Genomic DNA, 21,466 nt, shown 5'->3' on the forward strand with positions numbered 1-21,466 from the left:
GCAGCCATCTAAGATGCAGCAATTGGTCTCAACCCACCTGGAGCAAAGGAAAATGAAGAACACCAAGCCCACATGACAACTAAGAGCCCAAGAGACAGAAAGGGCCACATGAACCAGAGACCTACATCATCCTGAGACCAGAAGAACTAGTTGGTGCCCGGCCACAATCGATGACTGCCCTGACAGGGAGCTCAGCAGAGGACCCCTGAGGGAGCAGGAGAGCAGTGGGATGCAGACCCCAAATTCTCATAAGAAGACCAAACTTAATGGTCTGACTGAGACTAGAGGAATCCCGGCGGTCATGCTCTCCAGACCTTCTGTTGACACAGGACAGGAACCATCCCTGAAGACAACTCATCAGACATGAAAGGGACTGGTCAGCGGGTGGGAGAGAGACGCTGATGAAGAGTGAGCTAATTATATCAGGTGTACACTTGAGATTGTGTTGGCAACTCTTGTCTGAAGGGGGGATGGGAGGATAGAGAGAGAGGGAAGCCGGCAAAATTGTCAAGAAAGGAGAGACTGAAAGGGCTGACTCAAGACGGGGAGAGTAAATGGGAGTAGGGAGTGAGATGTATGTAAACTTATATGTGACAGACTGATTGGATTTGTAAACGTTCACTTGAAGCTTAATAAAAGTTATTATAAAAAAAAAAAAAAAATTAAGAATTTTACCTCTGTGAGATGAAAAGGCAAGCTACAGAGTGGGAGAAAATACTTGCAAACCACGTAACTGACAGAGAATTAGCATCTAGAATATATAAAGAACTCTCAAAACCCAAGATGAAAAAAAAAATCTAAACAATCCAATTAGAAAACAGGTAAAAGGCATGAAGGGACATTTCACCAAAAAGGATTTACAATGGTAAATAAGCACATGAAAAAATGTCCAACATCACTAGCCATTAGGGAAATGCAAATTAATGAGCTATCACTACACACCTATCAGAATGGCTAAAATAAAAAATAGAGATAACACCAAATGCTGACAAGAACGCAGACACACCGGGTCACTCAGACATCGCTGGGGGAATATAAAATGGTACAGCCACTCTAGAAAACAATTTCGCAGTCTCTTAAAAAACCAGACATGCAACTGCACTGTTGGGCATTTATCCTAGACAAATGAAAACTTATGTCCACACAAAAACCTGTACACGTGTGCTTACAGCAGGTTTATTCACAACACCCAAGTCCTGGAAACAACCCAGAGATGCCCTTCAACGGGTGAGTGGTTAGACAAGCTGTGGTACATCCACACCATGGAATGCTACTCGGAAATAAAAAGGAACAAACTATTCACGCGTGTAACAACTTGGATGACTCTCCGGAAAATTATGCTAAGTGAAACAAAAGCTGACCCTGAAAGCTTATACTGTATGATTCCATACATATGCCATTCTTGAAATGACACAATTATAGAAATAGAGAACAGATTGGTAGTTGCTAGGGATTAAGGAGAGAGTGAGGGTGAGAAAAAGGAGGTGTGGCTATAAAAGGGCAACATGAAGGACCCCTGAAATGAAGAAATTGTTCTGTATCTTTACCGTATAAATGTCCATCCTAGGTTCTGATACCGTATTAAAAAAAAAAAAAACAACCTATTTTCATCCAGTCAGTTCTGACTCATGACAACCCCATGCGTTACAGAGTAGAACTGTTCCTTAGGGTTCTCTTGGCTATAATCTTTATAGAAGCAGATCACCAGGTCTTTCTTCTGCAGTGCTGCTGGGTGGGTTCGAACCGCCAAACTCCAGGTTAGTAATCAAGGGAGCCATTTCCATTAGCTGGATGAAGCGTGCATGCAATCTTTTTGTATCATTTCTTACAACTGCATGTAAATCTGTAATTCTCAAAATAAAAAAATTAATTAAAAAAATCATTAATGACCTCTCTATTACCAAAACCAACAGTCTTTCCCTAGCCTTCTATTACGAGACCACTCAGAAGTGTCTGAAAACCTACCACTTGATCCTTCTTGGAGCATTTTCTCCTCTCGGCTTCCTCCTCCCTTTCTAGCTTCTGTTTCTCAATCCCCTTTCTTGGCAGCAAGGTGGAGGAAAAAAGACACTTCACTCCCTCCCCAGATAATCTCATTTACCCCACGGTTTAAATACCACTTACATGTCCGTGATGGCCAAAATTTATCTTCACTCCTGACTTCTCCACTGAACTCCAAACTTCTATTTCCAAGTACCTATCTGACATCTCCACTTGGATATCTAACAGGCACCTCAAACATGTCCAAAATAGAAATGATCACCTGCTCCCTCTCCACCAACTTGCTCCTCAGTCTTTTCTCATGTCCATAAATGGCGCTCTCATCCAAGTTCAAGCTAAACTCAAGCTCAAGCCCATCAAGAGAGTGATACATAAACTGTGATTAACTCACATAATGTAATCCTACAAAGCAATCTTCAAGCCCCAAAACCAGAATTTACTGTCACTTCCTTTTTTCCTGACCCCTCACATCCAATCCATAGATACTCCAAACTTATCCTCCAAAATATCCCAAACTCATCCCATCCACTTCTGAACACCTCCACTGCTAAAATCCTAGTCCGAGCTCCCATCGTCTCATTTGGGCTGAATTTGCCTCCTAGTTAAGCTATCCTTATTTTTTTCCCTTATAATCCATCCTCCAAACAGCAGCCAGAATAATCTTTTAAGAAAATGAAGAAACTAGTCTACAGGACAAATAGTCTGCATGAATCATGGCCTCATCTACCCTGAGACCAAGAGAACTAGATGGTGCCCAGCTACCACTACCGACCACTCTAATCAGGGCTACAATAGATGGACCCTGATAAAATGGGAGAAAAATGTGAAACAAAACCTCAAATTCCTTTATAAACACAAACAAACAAAAAAAGACCTACTGGACTGGTTGAGACTAGAGGACTTCCTGAGACCACTGCCCTGAGATAGTCTTTCGATCCCGAACCAAAACTAACCCCTGAAGTCACACTGTAGATAACAAACTGACTCAAAAAAATAATGAATATCATCTGTAAATACTGTGTTCCTTTAAAAAAAATCACCTGTGGTCAACAATTACATTAAAACAAAGATGAGAATGTACAGAAGCAGGAAAACTAGACTAATGAAAACAGTACAACCAGAATGGAAATAATGAGAATGTTCACACATTGTGAAGAATGTAACCAATGTCACTGAACAACCTGTGCAGAAATTGTTGAATGGAAACCTAAAGTGCTGTGTAAACTTTCACCAAAAACACAATATTAAAAAAAAAAAAAAAATCAGATGCTATGAGAAGACCTTGTTCAGATCCTTCTTAAAATAAACTATTAAAAGACATTTTAAAGAAAATCATGAAAAACTGAATAAAGACTGTAATTTACATAACTGTATAAATGACTTTTATACAACAATATGTATGTATATGTATCATTTACAACATTAGATAAAATGACATAGAACAACTAGTGTTAATATGATTAGGTGGAATGGTAACATTACGGGTGTGCTTTTCAAAGTCCTTGTCTATTGAAGATAAACTGGAGTACTGATGAAAATGTTAATGTTCTATCTCTTGGTCATGGTGCAAGTTTGCAAGGATACATTCGGGTGGCGGGAAGTTCATCACTTTCTACAGCGGGGGAAGCATATGAATCAAGAAGGGCAGAAATTAATCACTGTAGTGATTGAGTGATGAGTTCAGGAGTTTTACTGCAACTCTGTTTGAAAATATCCTTAATAATTAAAAAAAAAAAAAAGTCATAGTAGTTCCCTGTTCAAAATTCTCTCATGGCTTCCCACCACACTGGTATTAAAACCAGAGCTCATTAGCCTGCCCTAGTGGGCCCCATACAGTCTGGCCCTGCCCAGTCCAACTTCATCTCATACCACTACCCTCTTCCTCACTCTTGCCTAGCTGTGCTGACCCATTTCACAACATGGCTGACTCTTTAGCACTCAGGTCTCCACCTAAATGTCTCACTCAGAAAGCCTTTCCTGACACCCCCACCACCAACCATCTAAAGTAGCGCCTCTTCCAGGTCACCCCCTTCCATATTACCACCTTTCTCACCCTAAGTAGACATTTTTGTCTTATTTAGCCATCACAATGTAAATTCCCTGAGAGTAAGAACACTTACAGGTGTTATTTACTGTTCTATGAGTCCCCGGGTGGCATAGTTAAGTACCTGGCTGCTAACTGAAAGGCTGGTGGTTCAAACCTACTCAAAAGCTCCTCGAAAGAAAGGCCTGGTGATTTACTTCCAAAAGGTCAGGGTCTTGAAAACCCTACGGAATTTTCACTTGCTAACTCAGAACTGAAGCCACTCCCAAAGCCCACTTTTCAGACAAAGATTAGACAGGCCTATAAAACAAACAGAAGCCCTGGTGGCACAGAGGTTAAGAGCTCGGCTGCTAACCAAAAGGTCAGCAGTTTGAATCCACCAGCTGCCCCTTGGAAATTCTATGCGGCAATTTTACTGTCCTGTATGGTCGCTATGAATCAGAGTCACCTGGAAGGCAAAGGGTTTTCGGGTTAGAAAACAAACAGTAATATACATGAGGAATGTGCTTCTTAGTCAAATCAATATATGTGACCAAATGGGCGACTCCTGTCCAAAAGCAAGATGAGAAAGCAGGAAGGGACAGGAACACAGGACAAGCGGACACAGGGAACCCAGGATGGAAAGGGGAAAAATGCTGACACATTGCGGGGATTGCAACCAACGTCACAAAACAATTTATGCATAAATTCTTGAATAAGGAAACAAATTTGCACTGTAAACTTTCACCTAAAGCACAATAAAATTAAAAGAAAAAAATCCCTCTGGAGCACTTCTCTGCACACACAGGATCACCATGAGTTGAACTGACTCGACTGCAACTGGTTTGATTTTTTGGTTTTGTGCAAAGAACAGTGTCTGGCACTTAGTAGATACTCATTAAATATTTTCAAATAAATGAATGAACAACAAAAATCTGAGATGTCGAATGTCTTGGTATCACTTTTCTGTTTTCAAAGTACTGAGTTGTACTACACATTACGCATCTATTCAATTTTTTAGATTCATATTAAATTTGTTTTCCAACTTAAAAGCTGTTATCAAAATTTACCAATATCATAGGAATTCCCTTTATATGTTTAAAATACTGAAAAGCACTGAATTTAACCAAGATGCTACAATATGGTTAAGTTAAAAAATGATTACCAAAACTGCCATTTTCAGCAGAAGCCTATAAATGTTATCTTTGATACTGTAAGGCAAAATGGATAAAAAGATTGGCTCCTTTTAGTCATTATAAAATTTAAAAAATTAATTACCTTTTTAATTATAAGCCCAGAAAGGGCCACATAAACCAAAGACTACATCAGCCTGAGACCAGAAGAACCAGATGGTACCCGGCTACAACCGATGACTGCCCTGATAGGGAACACAACAGAGAACCCCTCAGAAAGCAGGAGAGCAGTGGGATGCAGACCTCAAATTCTCATAAAAAGGCCAGACTTAAAGTCTAACTGAAACCAGAAGGACCCCAGAGGTCATGGTCCCCAGACCTTCTGTTAGCCCAAGACAGGAACCATTTCCAAAGCCAGCACTTCAGATAGGGATTGGACTGGACTATGGGATAGAAAATGATATTGGTGAGAAGCGAGCTTCTTGGGTCAAGTAGACACATGAGACTATGTGGACAGCTCCTGTCTGGAGGGGAGATGAGAAGGCAGAGGGGGACAGAAGCTGGGTGAACGGACACAGGGAATACAGGGTAGAGAAAAGGAGCATGCTGTCTCATTATGGGGAGAGCAACTACAAGTATACGGCAAGGTGTATATAAATTTTTGCATGAGAGACTGACTTGATTTGTAAACTTTCACAAAGCACAACAAAAATTAAAGGAAAAACAAACAAACAAAAAATAATTACCTGTTGAGGATTCAACATAAATTCAGAGCTAGGCTCCCAAAGTACACTTTCTGACAAGCAGAGTAACTGGGATATTAACAAGCCCAAACCAAGTGCGAGACTCTCCACACGCCTTGACGGGATACTGACCTGTACCTCTGAAAATCTCCGTGCCGTAAACCATGCTGCTGCTGAGAGTCCTTAATAATCTGGAGAACTAGAGCCAAGATTAAGGAAAAGCTTACAGTGGCAAGAATCCAAATAATTCAAAACTTGTCCCCATTAGTTTCTATTCATATCAACCTACAGCACATTAAACACTTCTGCAATACTTAGTACATCAACTAGTAAAATTTCTTGTAACCGTTTTCAACTGTCAACTTGTCATGGGATTGGGCTAAGCATGGAGAAAATGTGGTTGCCTAAGCTGTCAATATCGTCACACACAAAAAGGAGAACATTATTAGCCATTTTGGACTGCTGAAGCGCAACAGCTGGAATAAAGCTGCTGGGTTCTAAAAGCTGGTGTCACCAAGGTGGATACCATTGATTCCAACCTGGACCCAGCATTCTACCCACTCAAGCCAATTCGGGTTATAAGTGATGTGCACTACACCTCTGTTTGCATAACCTCCGACAACTGCCAAGTGTAACTCCCATAACTGCAGGAGACCAGGAGTACCATATGTCAGCCAAGCTCCAAACTGCATAATGATATTATGCTAAAGTTTCCCCTTTTGGAAGAACCCCTGAACGCTCTCTCCTTTTTTAAGATTCATCCAACTTAGGAAGTCCAGTGACCTTTATCTACAATTTCAGTTTTCTCAATGCTTCTCTATAGATGTATTTTTAAATAACAAGCACTAAAAGGCCTATACCAGTAACTAAAAAGGAACAAGGAGATATATGTTTGCTAGTAAAATCAAGGCATTCTGACATCCATTTAGACAGCACCACCAATTCAAAAAGTAAAATCCCACACCTAAAACGCTGTAAACTTTTTTAAAAAGGAAAACCTTAAACCCCTGAAAATTTAACTACATTAAGATGTCAAGCTAAATGTGTTATTTCATATTTTCTCCATTTGTTATTCATTTCAAAAAGCTACAGACTAACATCACAAGCTCTGCTAAGATACACATTAATGAAAACTAGAATCTGATTCCTCCAGCTCATGTGAACAACTCCCAGCTAAATAAAATGCCTAGGGACCATTAGGATCTGCATGATAATTTATATTCAAAATAGACAACAAGCGTTTCCTCAAAGCAGTCAATCTTTGCCTCCACGTACACAGCATCAAGCTGTAATTTTTACTACCCAGTCTAGGACGGCTGTCAGACAAGAGTATTAAGTTGAAACATCAAGACCGCAGTTTCCTCTCCCCAGTTCGGTGGCTCAAGACGCCAAGGCAAGAGCTCAGCAGGGTGGCCAGAGTGTCATCCCCGTCACAAGCCCTCCAACTGGGCAGCCAGAAAACCTGCCCGATATCCTCGTGCCGCCTGAAAGAAAAGGGCATTCCTCAGCCTGGAGTCCGAGGAGGATGCGAGTAAAGGCCAGTTGGAAGGCAGACCCTGAAACTCGGACAGAGAAACTGCAACCCTCGGCCTCTCCTGCCCAGGACTTGCCAGGACCCGCAGCCTCTCCCGCCCCCGGCCCGCCAGATGGACACGTAATCATTTCGTGTTAGGCCAGATTCCTCCAGGATACTCTCCAAACTCAGGCTATCCCCGAATTCTTTGTTTGCCTTTGACCCGGCTGAAGGCCGTTCGTTTTCTTTATTTTCCTCTCCACCAGCACCGCGTCCACCGCCGCTCCCGCTGCTGCCGCCACCACCACCGCCGCTCCCAGGTACCTGTTTCTCAGCAGCCATCTTGCCCTGCGCCGCAGAGCATGACGGGATAGAGGAGGCGGGGCAACTGGGGACTCCGGAGAGCAGGACCAGCCCGGACGGGCTGACGGGATAGCGGCGGACTTCGCCTCAGACGGACCGGCCCGCAGGCAGGAGCCATTTGTAGGAGCGCGCCTGCGCTTGGCCTCGGCTCTCCGGGCGGGTAATGTGCGGGGATTTCGCGGGAACCTGCAGACAGTGGCTGCTGGGATCAACTCAAGGGCGTTCTCTACCACCCGTTTAACAAGGGCTGGAGACCCCAGAGATGGATCCCTATGTCCTGCATCTCAGATCAGGGGATTCAATGCACGTCCTGCACTGAGGGGGCGAGGCGGGGGTGGGGGAGTGGACCAGGAACCTTGGACTTTGGGTGCCGTTAACTCCTCATGGACTGGAGAGATGGGGTTCCCACTCTTACGGGACTAAGCACACCCCGCTTGTGAGGGAGCGCCCACTGTCTGTGTGAGAAAGAGGTGGCCAGAGCAATTACTGGCTTCATCATCAGCGTCCGGATGTGGGGACTTTGTTGGACTGCTCCAGACCTGTACCCTTCTCTGAACTTTGGAGCAGACCATCCAAGTACGGAGAAGTGTTGAGGCGAGGGAGAATATGAATCTTTGCTCTGAAAAGGGCACTGAGGGCTCTGATGTCTAGTCCTGGGCTCCAATACCAGCTCTGCCACTACTGGTTGTGAGATACTGGGCAAGTAACTTCATCTTCCTGCAGTTGGGCCCCTCCTCTGTGAAATGTGGATAACCAATTAAAACAGTTCTCATAAACATTAAATTTTTTTAAAAACTCATGTGTAAAGGCCCATTGCCTTTGAGTTGATTTGATTTCTGGGCAACCCTGTCTTAGGCTAGGTTCTCTAGGGGAGCAAAACCAGTGAAGCATATACATAAGTTATAAATACAAAAACAAAAAAACCAAGTCAGTTGCTTTCCAGTCAATTTGGATTCATAGCAAACCTATAGAACAGAGTAGAACTACCACCAGGGCTCCATACATAAATGGATAGAGGTTTACTTCAAGGAAATGGCTCAGGCAGTTGTGGAGGCTGGCAAGTCCCAGATCCGTGGGTCAGGCATCAGGCTGGAAGCTTTCTCCTGACTCACTTGGTTACCAGGGCTGACGAACCCAAAATTGGCAGGTCAGGCAGTAGGTTGCTGGTTCACTGGGTTGCAGGAGCTAGTGAATCCAAAAATCTGCATGTCAAGCGGCAGGCTGCTGTCTCATGTCCCAAGAACCAGAGGTCAGGGGTTGATGAGTCAGATACAGGATCCAGAGAGAAGAGCTTTGCCAGAATATCCACATATATTGGATGCAGGCCACACCCCCAAGGAAACTCCCCTTTCAACCGATTGGCTGCTCACATCAGGTGACAAAATGGAGGATGATTACATAATACCAGCCAAACCACTGAGAATCATGCCCTAGCCAAGTTGACACATGACCTTAACCAACACACTCCACCCTTTGTCAGCTTGGCAGCTGTACACATTTCCATAAACTGTATATGATCTCTAAATAAAAACAGTGATAAAGTCATACCTGCACCTAACATGATACAACTAACATAGATACAATAAAAAATGCACTAGCCCTGTTTATATCTTATATTTTATAATAAGTAATGAAATGCCCACACCACACCACTGGACCCCTAGAAATGTCACTGAGGTGGAAGGTGCCTGAATTTTTGTCAGATTTATTTCCCACCCTCTAGCATGCAACTGTTTTACCAATAAGTCTAGAGTCATTGATACTGCTTCCTTACTAGGTCTGGGAGACATAATGTCATCAACGTAATGGACCAGTGTGGCATCTTGTGGAAGGGAAGGGTGATCAAGGTCTCTGCAGACTAAATTATGACATAGGACTGGAGAGCTGATATACCTCTGAGGTAGGACATTGAAGGTGTATTGCTGGCCTTGCCAGCTGAAGGCAAACTGCTTCTAGTTATCTTACAAAACTAGAATCAAGAAAAAGGCATTGACCAGGTCAATAGCTGCACACCAGCTACCAGAAAATGTATTAATTTGCTCCAGCAATGAAATCACATCTGGAACAGCAGCTGCACTTGGAGTCACCACCTAGTAAAATTTACAATAATCCACTATCAAATTAGACTGCTATTCACTTGATCTAGAATTCTTCCACTTGTACAGATCAAGTAAACATTTAGTAGATTTCACGTCTCTTTCACTCTTAGGGACACTATGACTAGGTAGCCAATGCCATAAGTCCACACGAGGCAGACTATTCTGATTACTCCTTTGACTCCGCTATCCATTATGGTAACCATGCCCACCTTGTCTTTGTTGATTGAATGGCACCACTTAGCACCTACCACCACAGGGTCCAATCATCCCCATTGTAGTTCGGTGTCTTAATTCAATTAGGCCATCTCCCATTGTCAAATCTGACTTACATGAAATAGCAATCATAGCAATCCTCAAGGACACTGGGGCTCCCTTCACAAATTTGTTCCTCACCGTTGTGGGGAAAGGTATGTCCTCCAGGCATTCCATGGGTGGGTCTGTGGGGCCGACCTGATAAATCCACTGTAACATGCCAATTTCCCTAAGACTTTGGATAGCTTCTTCTACGGTATACCAAAGCAGGCTCGCATTTCAACTTGATTTAGCATAGACTACCACTTAAGTGGCCATTTTGAATCAGACAATCATATAGTTTACTATGCTGGGAATGACAACTCGAAGAGGAATGGTGTTGCATTCATCGTCCAAAAGAGCGTTTCAAGATCTATCCTGAAGTACAATGCTGTCAGTGATAGGATAATGTCCATACGCCTACAAGGAAGACCAGTTAATATGACTATTATTCAAATTTACACACCAACCACTAGGGTCAAAGATGAAGAAATAGAATATTTTTATCAGCTGCTACAGTCTGAAATTGATCGAACATGCATCAAGATGCATTGATAATTACCGGCGATTGGAATGTGAAAGTTGGAAACAAAGAAGGATCAGTAGTTGGAAAATATGGCCTTGGTGATAGAAACAATATCGGAGATCGAATGATAGAATTTTGCAAGACCAACGACATCTTCATTGCAAATACCTTCTTTTACCAACATAAACGGCGACTATACACATGGACCTCACCAGATGGAACACACAGAAATCAAATTGACTACATCTGTGGAAAGAGATGATGGAAAAGCTGAATATCATCAGTCAGAACAAGGCCAGGGGCCAACTGTGGAACAGACCATCAATTGCTCATATGCAAGTTCAAGCTGCAACTGAAGAAAATCAGAGCAAGTCCACGAGAGCCAAAATATGTCCTTGAGTATATCCCACCTGAATTTAGAGACCATCTCAAGAATAGACTTGTCGCATTGAACACTGGTGACCTAAGACCGGATGAGTTGTGGAATGCCATCAAGGACATCATACATGAAGAAAGCAAGAGGTCACTGAAAAGACAGGAAAGAAAGAAAAGACCAAGATAGATGTCAGAGGAGACTCTGAAACTTGCTCTTGAGCGTCGAGCAGCTAAAGCAAAAGGAAGAATTGATGAAGTAAAAGAACTGAACGGAAGATTTCAAAGGGCGTCTCAAGAAGACAAAGTAAAGTATTATAATGACGTGCAAAGAGCTGGAGGTGGAAAACCAAAAGGGAAGAATACACTTGGCATTTCTCAAGCTGAAAGAATTGAAGAAAAAATTCAAGCCTCGAATTGCAATAATGAAGGATTCCATGGGGAAAATATTAAATGACACAGGAAGCATCAAAAGAAGATGGAAGGAATACACAGAGTCATTATACCAAAAAGAATTAGTCAATATTCAACCATTTCAAGAAGTGGCATATGATCAGGAACCAATGGTACTGAAGGAAAGAAGTCCAAGTTGCTCTGAAGGCATTGGCAAAAAAAAAAAACAAGGCTCCAGGAATTGACGGAATATCAATTGAGATGTTTCAACAAACAGATGCAATGCTGGAGGTGCCCACTCATCTATGCCAAGAAATGTGGAAGACAGCTTCCCGGCCAACTGACTGGAAGAGATCCATATTTATGCCTATTCCCAAGAAAGGTGATCCAACCGAATGCGGAAATTATAGAACAATATCATTAATATCACACGCAAGCAAAATTTTGCTGAAGATCATTCAAAAATGGCTGCAGCAGTATATTGACAGGGAACTGCCAGAAATTCAGGCTGGTTTCAGAAGAGGACGTGGAACCAGGGATATCATTGCTGATGTCAGATGGATCCTGGCTGAAAGCAGAGAATACCAGAAGGATGTTCACCTATGTTTTATTGACTATGCAAAGGCATTCGACTGTGTGGATCATAACAAACTATGCATAACATTGCAAAGAATGGGAATCCCAGAACACTTAATTGTGCTCATGAGGAACCTTTACACAGATCAAGAGGCAGTTGTTCAGACAGAACAAGAGGATACTGATTGGTTTAAAGTCAGGAAAGGTGTGTGTCAGGGTTGTATTCTTTCACCATACCTATTTAATCTGTATGCTGAACAAATAATCTGAGAAGCTGGACTATATGAAGAAGAATGGGGCATCAGAATTGGAGGAAGACTCATTAACAACCTGCTTTATGCAGATGACACAACCTTGCTTGCTGAAAGTGAAGAGGAGTTGAAGCACTTGCTAGTGAAGATCAAAGACCACAGCCTTCAGTGTGGATTACACCTCAACATAAAGAAAACAAAAATTCTCACAACTGGACCAATGAGCAACATCATGATAAACGGAGAAAAGATTGAAGTTGTCAAGGATTTCCTTTTAGTTGGATCCACAATCAACAGCCATGGAAGCAGCAGTCAAGAAATCAAAAGACGCATTGCATTGGGTAAATGTGCTGCACAGGACCTCTTCAAAGTGTTGAAGAGCAAAGATGTCACCCTGAAGACTAAGGCGCGCCTGACCCAGGCCATGGTATTTTCAATCGCATCATATGCATATGAAAGCTGGACAATGAATAAGGAAGACCGAGGAAGAGTTCACGCCTTTGAGTTGTGGTGTTGGCAAAGAATATTGAATATACCATGGACTGCCAAAAGAACGAACAAATCTGTCTTGGAGGAAGTGCAGCCAGAATGCTCCTTAGAGGCAAGGATGGCGAGACTGCATCTTACACACTTTGGACATGTTGTCAGGAGGGATCAGTCCCTGGAGAAGGACATCATGCTTGGCAGAGTACAGGGTCAGCGGAAAAGAGGAAAACCCTGAACAAGGTAGATTGACACAGTGGCTGCAACAATGAGCTCAAGCATAACAACGGTTATAAGGACGGCACAGGACCGGGAAGTGTTTCGTTCTGTTGTGCACAGGGTCGCTATGAGTCGGAACAGACTCGATGGCACCTAACAAGAACAACAACAAACCACTTAATCCATTCAGAGAACCACCCAAATAAACTGAGACCCTTTCTTAACCTCTCAAGCTAAAATATTGAATGGATAATCTGTGCTTAGTGGACCTGTATCAATAAACTCAGGCTAACTCAACTTTATGTTCCTTGCACCCTTATCCCACACCCTTAGTAGCCATTTCCAAACATATTCCCTAGGTCTGTTTGTTTATATTAAAAAAGTCAAGCAGTTCTTTTGGAGTGTAACATACCTCCTCATGGGTCACACCGCACTTCACCTTTCAGGGCTCACTGGGACTTAAGTCTAGTTATAGATCTGGAAGCAAAAATGGGTGGTGGCAATGGGTCCTGGTGGCATTCAACAATGCCTTATAAGGCATCTGCCTCAGGCTATACCCCAGGCGATGCCCCAGGTGCCACCCGAGGCAATACCTTGAAGACTCTTCACATACGGCTGGGTTAATCTCATCAGACGGAGGTGGGAAAGATGATGGTTTTATTGGGAAGGGTGGCTTAGCAGACAAAGACAAAGTAATGCCTTCAGATGGGAGTAAGAAGGCTGGTCTGGTTCTGTTGGCAGGAGTGATTCAATGGAATTTAGGGCCTCAATGTCTGTACCTTCATGATTATCTAACCATATATCCCCATCTCTAAGTTTTAGGATCCCATTTCTTCCCAATCAACGTCCTCACTTTAACTTCAGACACCATTCGAGGTTGGGAATTCAATTGACATAATTCAGACACTCTTATGCTAAGACTATGGGTTGGTTTTCGGCAATATCAGCTTTGTTACTACAAGAAATAATGCTTTCTTTCAGGGCACAACTGGAAACTTTTGGGTCTTTTATGTGGTGCTTGAGTGGTAACTCTGAAGCCTTGAGCTCATCCATTTCTTTCACCACTTTTTCAAGTGAAGGTAAGACCAACCAACCAGCTTTCTTACACTTCTCAGCCTGACAAAATTGTAGAATAGTATCAAACATGCAATTACCCAGAGCCTGTGTCTCACAAATATTTGATCCAACGGTGGTGATATTTTTCATATTTCTATTGCCACCTCATGCCATGGATTAACAATGCCCTCTTCACTACTGGAAGCAGAGTAGTCATCGGTACCTTTAAGACTAGCCAGACTTGACAATCAATTAAAAAAAACTCAACCTTACAATTTTGCTCCTCTAGAACCACTCCTGGTACCAAATGTCTTAGGCTGGGTTCTCTAGAGGAACAAAACCAGTGAAGTGTATATATAAATATACAGAGATTTATTCAAGGAAATGGCTCATGCAGTCGTGGAGGTGGCAAGTCCCAAATCCATGGGTCAAGCATCAGGCTGGGGGCTTCTGCTGATTCATGTGGTTGCAGGGGCTGACAAATCCAAAATCAGCAGGTCAGGTGGCAGGCTGCTGGCTCATGAGGTTGTGGGAGCTGGTAGGTCCCAAAATCTGCAGGTCAGGCAGCAGGTTGCTGGCTCACATTCCAAGAATCGGAGGTCAGAGGATGACGAATCAGATGCAGGATCGAAAGGGGGTGAGCTTTGCCAGAACACCCATATATACTGGATGCAGGTCCACCCTTAAGGAAACTCTCCTTTCAAGTGTTTGGCTGCTCACATCAGATCACAAAATGGAGAATGATTAGAGAATATCTGCCAAACCAATGAGACTCATAGCCTAGCCAAGTTAACACATGACCCTAACCATCACAGGCCCTATAGGACAGAGTGGAACTGCCCCATAGGATTCCCAAGGCTGTCACCTTTACGGAAGCAGGCTACCACGTCTTTCTCCCACTTAGTAGCTGTTAGGTTGCAACCACTGACCTTTCGGTTAGCAGTTAAGCTAACCACTTATCCACTGTGCCACGAGGGCTCCTTATTTTTTTTTTTTCTTTTTTAAGTAGATCTCTCAAATGTTCATCACTGATGAATGATGGCATGTAACGACCAGGGGTGGGTTATCTAACAGGCAAAGTAAGCACAGGCTTACTTGTGTTTACTTACTAATCTGTAGTGAACAATTTCACATGGGTTTCACTTTGATGTGATGTGGTGAAACCCGTGTGAAATTGTTCACTACAGATTAGTAAGTAAGCACAAGTAAGTCTGTGCTTACTTTGCTTACCTTGTTTACTGAGTCATCTGCACCTGTCAGGGATTGTAAATGTGAAAAGGGGCTTTGATTCTGTAGGAAGGTGCTGCGGGGTTGGGAGACAGATGCCAGCCATACCTAGAAGCAGAATCTTTCATGTGGTAAAAAAAAAATGTGAAATTGCTCACTACATATTAGTAAGTAAGCAGAAGTAAGCCTGTGCTTACCTTGCTTATTGGATAAGCCACCCTTGCTAACAAAAACAACATATCCATACAAAACAAACAAACAAACAAACCCTTTGCCATCTAGTCAATGTTACACATGTTACAGAGTAGAACTGCTCCATAGAGTTTCTTGGCTATAATCTTATGGAAGCAGATTTCCAGGACTTTCTTCCTCAGTGCTGCTGGGTCGGTTCAAACTGTCAACCTTTAGCTTAGTAGTTCAGTGCAAACTGTTTATGCCACCCAGGGACCTATATATGCATGCAATGGAATATTACTCAGTAATGAAAAGGAAGAAACCCTGGTGGCATAGTTGTTAAGAGCTATGGCTGCTAACCAAAAGGTCGGCAGTTCAAATCCACCAGGCACTCCATGGAAAGTCTATGGGGCAGTTCTACTCTGTCCTACAGGGTCACTATGAGTTGGAATCGACTAGATAACAATGGGTTTGTCTGTTTGTTTTTTAACAAAAAGGAGTGAAGTTCTGATATATGCTAAAACTTGGATGAACCCTGAGAACATTATAAGTGAAAGAAACCAGATACACACAAAACGTAATTTATGAGTCTGTTATATGAATGTCAAGAATAGGCAAATCTATAAAGACAGAAAGTAGATTAGTCATTGCCTGGGGCTTGGAGGGGGAGCAGGAAGATTGGAAGGTGATAGCTAAGGGTAAGGGTTTTTTTTCGGGGCAAACAAAAACTGATGGTGGTGATGGTCTTACAACCCTGAATATACTAAAAAAAATTGTATTGTGCACTTTAAAGGGGTGAACTGTGTAGTATGTGAATTATAAATTATATCTCGATGAAGCTCTTACCAAAAAAAAGTGAGATCACATAGAGTTTTTTTTTTTTTTTAGTAATATTTCCTTGTGTTTTTGGTGAAAGTGTACACAGCAAATTAGGTTTCCACTTAACAACTTCTATACATTTTGTTCCCTGACATTGGTTACATTTTTCACAATGTGTCAGCATTCTCATTATTTCCATTCTGGTCATTCTGTTTCCATTAATCTAGCTTCCCTTCCCCCCGCCCCTTAAGTTCTCATCTTTGCTTCAGGGTCAATGTGGAAATCTTTGTGGAAGCAGAACACCAGGCTTTTTTTCCACAGTACCGCTGGGTGGGTTCGAACCTCCGACCTTTAGGTTAGTAGCTGAGCACAAATCGTTTGCATCACCCAGGGACCTTTGGCAAGGAACAGGTGTTTAATAAATATTTACTGAAGAAATTAATGGCAAGCACTTCATAAACATAAATGGTCTTTATCTTCGTGGTCAGTGCAGAGGCAGGCAAGGGAGGGGTAAGGTTCCCTACCAAGTGGAGTGGGGAGCAGGGCTCCTGAGGGATTGAGATCCTGGGGAAAAGAGGAAAAAGCATATTCTTGACTGGGACCCATGAAACAGGGCAGGAGGAGGTGAGGCACAGATCGAGCTGCAGTGGCAGAAGGTGGCAATTTTCAGACCCAGTGAACTGTGGGGGGTTAAATTTTATAGAAACAGCAATGATTCAGCATCACAAATATCGTATGTCCTGGTGATGCAATGGCTAAGCGCTCAGCGATTCAAACCGAACCCACCAGCCCTCCAGGGAGGAAAGATCTGGCAATCTTCGGTAAGAAAAAAACCAAACCTATTGCCGTCGAGTCAATTCATAGCGACCCTATAGGACAGCAGAGCTGCCACAGAGGGTTTCCTAGGCTGTAATCTTCAAGGAGCCTTGGTGGTGCAGTGATTAAGGCGATCAACTGCTAAGTGAAGGGTGGGCAGTTCAAAACCAGTAGTGGCTTTGGGAATAAAGATGTGGCAGTCTGATTACTGCCTAGGAAACCCTATGAGGCAGTTCTACTCTGCCCTATAGGGTTGCTATGAGTCCGAAACGACTTGTTTGAACACAGGACACTTCGAGCTCAGAAGCAAATATCTGAGTGTTTTCGCAGCCTGTGCACGGTACCTGGGCACCCGGGAACACGTGCTGGTGCAGGCCAACTTTGACTCCCTTCTTTCTATTTCGTATTTCCTCCAAGTTCTTTTGAGGTATCTGAATAGGGTACATTAGAGAAAGGAGAGAAGAACTTGTTTCATTCAGATTCACCTAATTGGCTTCAGCTTCTAACGTACATCTCTTTCCACTCTTACCAGAGCCCTCTTAGAAGGGGGTACTATCATCCCTATATTGCAGCTGAGGAAACTGAGGCACAGCACCAGGGACAGAGCCTGACACACAATAGATGCTCAGTAGAAATTTATTACATTGAATTGGAGAGAAAAACGTTCAATGGCAGGAAGAAGAGAAAGAGATGACGCAAATCAAGTTTCCTCAGAACCTCCCTCCCTCCCTCCTCCCCGCCGCTGTTCTCTGGGGTTCCTGCGAAGCCTGGGGCTCAGTCCTGCGTCCCAGGAATTAGAAATGGGAAGAGGCGTGGATCACTCCGCGGGCCCATTCCCGCGCCCCTCGCCCTCGCCTGCCTCTTGTCACCCTCCCCAGCCTTCCGGGGCGATCGGAAACTCTTTCGAGGGCGCCCCTCTTCCCGCGTCCGCAGGTCCTGCCCGCCCGTCAGGCTGCGGGGAAGCGCCGAAGCACGCAGGGACCCGGGCGGGAGCTCGTTCACTGCGGCGCACACACAGTCCCAGAGGTCGGTCCCTCAGCCGCTCGAGCTCAGCCGGGCACAGCTTGGCCCCGGGGCGGGAGCGCGCCGACGAGGCCGGAGGGCAGGGGTGCAGGCAGGAGCGCGGCCCTCGGCCCGGCGGTGCGCTGCCAGCCCTCCGCCCTGACCCCTGCCCCCCGCGCGGCCGGCTGCCGCGGGGACAATCCCACCCCGGGAGGCTCGCTTCTCCCCCTGCCCCAGCGAGCCCTCACCCGAGCCCAGCTGGCCGCGGCCAGGCGCCCTCCGCCGGCAGCTTCGCGGGGTCGCGCTGGGCCCTGCAGTGGCCGAGCCACCCGCGCTGCGCGCTCGCCGAGACCCAGACGGCGGCGGGAGCCGAGAGCCGCGAGCTCGGGGGCATCATGAACGGCTCGGGCGGCCCGGGCGTGGAGGACGCCAGAGAGGTAGGCGGTGGCGGCTGGCAGCCAGGGGCGGTCATCGTGCCCACGCGTCTTCGCGCTCTTCTTCCTCGTGGGCACCGTCGGCAACGCGCTAGTGCTGGCCGTGCTGCTGCGCGGGGGCTAGGCGGTCACCACCACCGACTTGTTCGTCCTCAACCTGGGCGTGGCCGACTTGGGCTTCATCGTGTGCTGCGTGCCCTTTCAGGCCACCATCTACACCCTGGACGGCTGGGTGTTTGGCTGGTTGCTTTGCAAGGCTGTGCACTTCCTCCTCTTCCTCACCATGCAGGTCAGCAGCTTCACTCTGGCCGCCGTCTCCCTGGAGAGGTGAGCAGGAGCTCTAGCGGCCCAGGAGGTCGGGAACTCAGGCGGCACCTGGTGAGGGGTGGCGGGCCTGGAGGTCAAGGAGGGAAGCTCTGGGAGTCGGAGGGGGCGCTAAGAAAGTAAAGGGACCCGGAGGGAGTGGAAGAAAGGTGGGGACCCAGGAGAAGGAGGAGTAAGAATGGGGGACCGCAGCGTTCCTCGATATGTGCGTCGTTCTCCGGGCCTCGAAGGCTGGAGCGCTCTGCTCCCCGGAGCAGCCGGCGCCTTACAAAGCGCAACGTTTCCCGTTACAAAGCGCTTCTGCATGCTTCCTCAAGCTTAGGCTTAATACCCTACATGTTGGGATGTGAAGGAGCAGCCCATCGAAAAGTCAGCAGTTCGAACCCACGAGCTGCTCCGCGGGAGAAAGATGTGACAGACAGTCTGCTGTAAAGGTTTACAGCCTTAGAAACTCTATAGGGCAGTTCTACTCTGTTGTGTAGGGTCTCTGTGAGACCCAATTGACTCTACAGCAATGGGAATGGGATGTTGGGATGGAGGGGTTACTGTGCCCAATTTATAGAGAAAGTGACTTGCTCAGAGTCGCCAGTAGTTGTGTGACTGAAGCCAAAGGTTGGTCTCTTAACACCAAACTCAGCCATCTCCACCGCGGTCGAACTCGCCTCGAAACCAAAGTCTGGTTGCTCCGCGCAGCCTGCTCAGGTCCAGACTGTGGATCTTGGGGCCTCTAGCTCCGTCCCAGTCCCCTCTGCGCCCGACCTCCTGACCTGGGGACGGGGGAGGGAAGAGGAGCCGAGCTGTCTGAGAGGCACTTTCGGGAAAGAGCGGGGACGGAGGGTGGAGCTTGGAAGGAACCAGGACAGCTCCTGGGAGGAAATTGGAGTCCGCCTCTTTTTTTTTTCCCCCGGTATACCCCCGCCCACTCCCTTCCCTTGTTCTCCACATCTCTCTAGGAGAAGCAGCGCGGTGAGGTGAGGCCACACTTCCCATACTCCCCTTCCCCCCGCCCCCCCCCGCCCCCCGCCCCGTCCAGTTCCCCTTGAGCGCGAAGTGGGTTCCAACTGCGCTGCTGAAACCCCTGGAGCGTCGGCTTGCCTCGGGGATTCCTTCGCTCTACCTTGCCCGACTTGCCTCCAGGCGGCCTGCTAGAGCCGCAGGCTCCAGAGCCTGCCTCCTACGGCACAGTCACGGGTGGGTAGTCACAATTAGGCCCTCAGAGCTCCAAAGCCGGTGCTCCAACCTTTAGCCCCCCGTGGCTTCGGCGTGTCCTCCCGAGTGAAGCCTGTCCTTGTTCGGAATCCTTGGGGAAGTAGGTGAGTGGCCTAGACTCACGCCTTTCCTACAATCGGGGCGCCCAATGTCTCGGCGCCGCTGGGAGTGAGAGAGAGAGAGAGGGTTGGGGCTCAAGGAGCAGGAGTCGCGGCCCCGCCTGCGCCAATGACTAGCTCACCTGAGGTCTCCCCTGGGCTTGACACACAGGTACTGGCCATCCGCTACCCGCTGCACTCCCGCGCGCTGCGCACGCCCCGAAACGCGCTGGTGGCCATCGGGCTCATCAGGGGGCTGTCGCTGCTCTTCTCCGGGCCCTACCTGAGTTACTACCGCCAGTCGCAGCTGGCCAACCTGACCGTGTGCCACCCGGCGTGGAGCGCGCCTCGCCGTCGCGCCATGGACCTCTGCACCTTCGTTTTCAGCTACCTGCTGCCGGTGCTGGTGCTCGGCTTGACCTACGCGCTAACACTGCGCTACCTCTGGCGCGCCGTCGATCCAGTGTCCCCCGGCTGGAGCTCCTGGCGCGCCAAGCGCAAAGTGACACGCATGATCGTCCTCGTGGCCGCGCTCTTCTGCCTGTGCTGGATGCCCCACCGCGCGCTCATCCTCTGCGTCTGGTTCGGCCGCTTCGCGGTAACGCGTGCCACCTACGCGCTGCGCGTTCTCTTGCATCTTGTCTCCTACGCCAATTCGTGCGTCAACCCCATCGTTTACGAGCTCCTCTCCAAGCACTTCCGCAAGGGCTTCCCCAAGACCTGCGCGGGCCTGTTGCGCCGAACCCCTCGCCGCGCCTTGGGCCGCGTGTGTATCGCCGCGCCCGGCACCCACAGCTGCAGCCTGCTGGAGCGCGAGTCCACAGACCTGACGCACGTGAGCGAGGCGGCCACGCCCCTCGCCCCGGCCCCGGAGACTCCCGTCTGGCTGGACCAAAAGGCTTCCAAAGCCGTCCTGGCAGTCAACTGACCTGAGGGCACTTGGGCGGGGGGTTGGGGGGCTGGGGGGTGGGGGAACTTGGGTACTAAAGGGTTGGAGCTGTAGGTTGTGGGGTAGTGAGGGGGGTTCGTCTGCTAATAAAACGCGCAAACCATTTCACATGCAGCGACGCAGTGTGTCCTGAGGCCCTGGTCGTGGGAAGAGCCTCTGGGACTCCACAGGCGGCTCTCAATGGGTGGGTGCGGGGCGTTTTGCTTAACTGTCTAGAGAGGTGCCCCTTCCACCGAAGGCAGCAAAAATCTCTGAGGCTGGGAGTGTGGGATGGCCAGCCAAGGCCTTTTGCGCGTGTTGGTTAAGAAGACGCCAAAGATCGCCAAGCCAGCAGCCATCGCGTGTGACGGAGACAGGCAGAGCGTTTAAAAC

The 21,466-nt window shown here is 46.7% G+C and overlaps 2 protein-coding genes across 3 annotated transcripts in view; one reads left to right on the forward strand and one right to left on the reverse strand.

The window, feature by feature from the left end:
- Positions 1-7,770, reverse strand: part of SRP68 (signal recognition particle 68) — a 45,745-nt gene extending 37,975 nt beyond the window's left edge. Inside the window, exons 1-2 of one of the 2 annotated variants that reach the window (XM_049859540.1) lie at positions 7,593-7,755; positions 6,033-6,099 (exon numbers count right to left, since the gene is read on the reverse strand). In XM_049859540.1, coding sequence (XP_049715497.1) covers positions 6,033-6,099; positions 7,593-7,755 — 230 coding nt within the window. Of the gene's footprint in view, positions 1-6,032; positions 6,100-7,592 lie in introns of both variants that reach the window. The other variant, XM_049859541.1, reaches the window with a different exon arrangement.
- A 10,685-nt stretch (positions 7,771-18,455) lies between these two features.
- On the forward strand, positions 18,456-21,085 carry GALR2 (galanin receptor 2). Its single transcript, XM_049860174.1, is given in 4 exon segments — positions 18,456-18,562; positions 18,564-18,841; position 19,321; positions 20,318-21,085. Coding segments are annotated over 4 exon segments (1,122 nt in total). The 5' UTR covers positions 18,456-18,475; the 3' UTR covers positions 21,074-21,085.
- Positions 21,086-21,466: the final 381 nt, after the last annotated feature.

Source organism: Elephas maximus, chromosome 19 (assembly GCF_024166365.1).
Source record: "Elephas maximus indicus isolate mEleMax1 chromosome 19, mEleMax1 primary haplotype, whole genome shotgun sequence".
NCBI classification, from domain to species: domain Eukaryota; kingdom Metazoa; phylum Chordata; class Mammalia; order Proboscidea; family Elephantidae; genus Elephas; species Elephas maximus.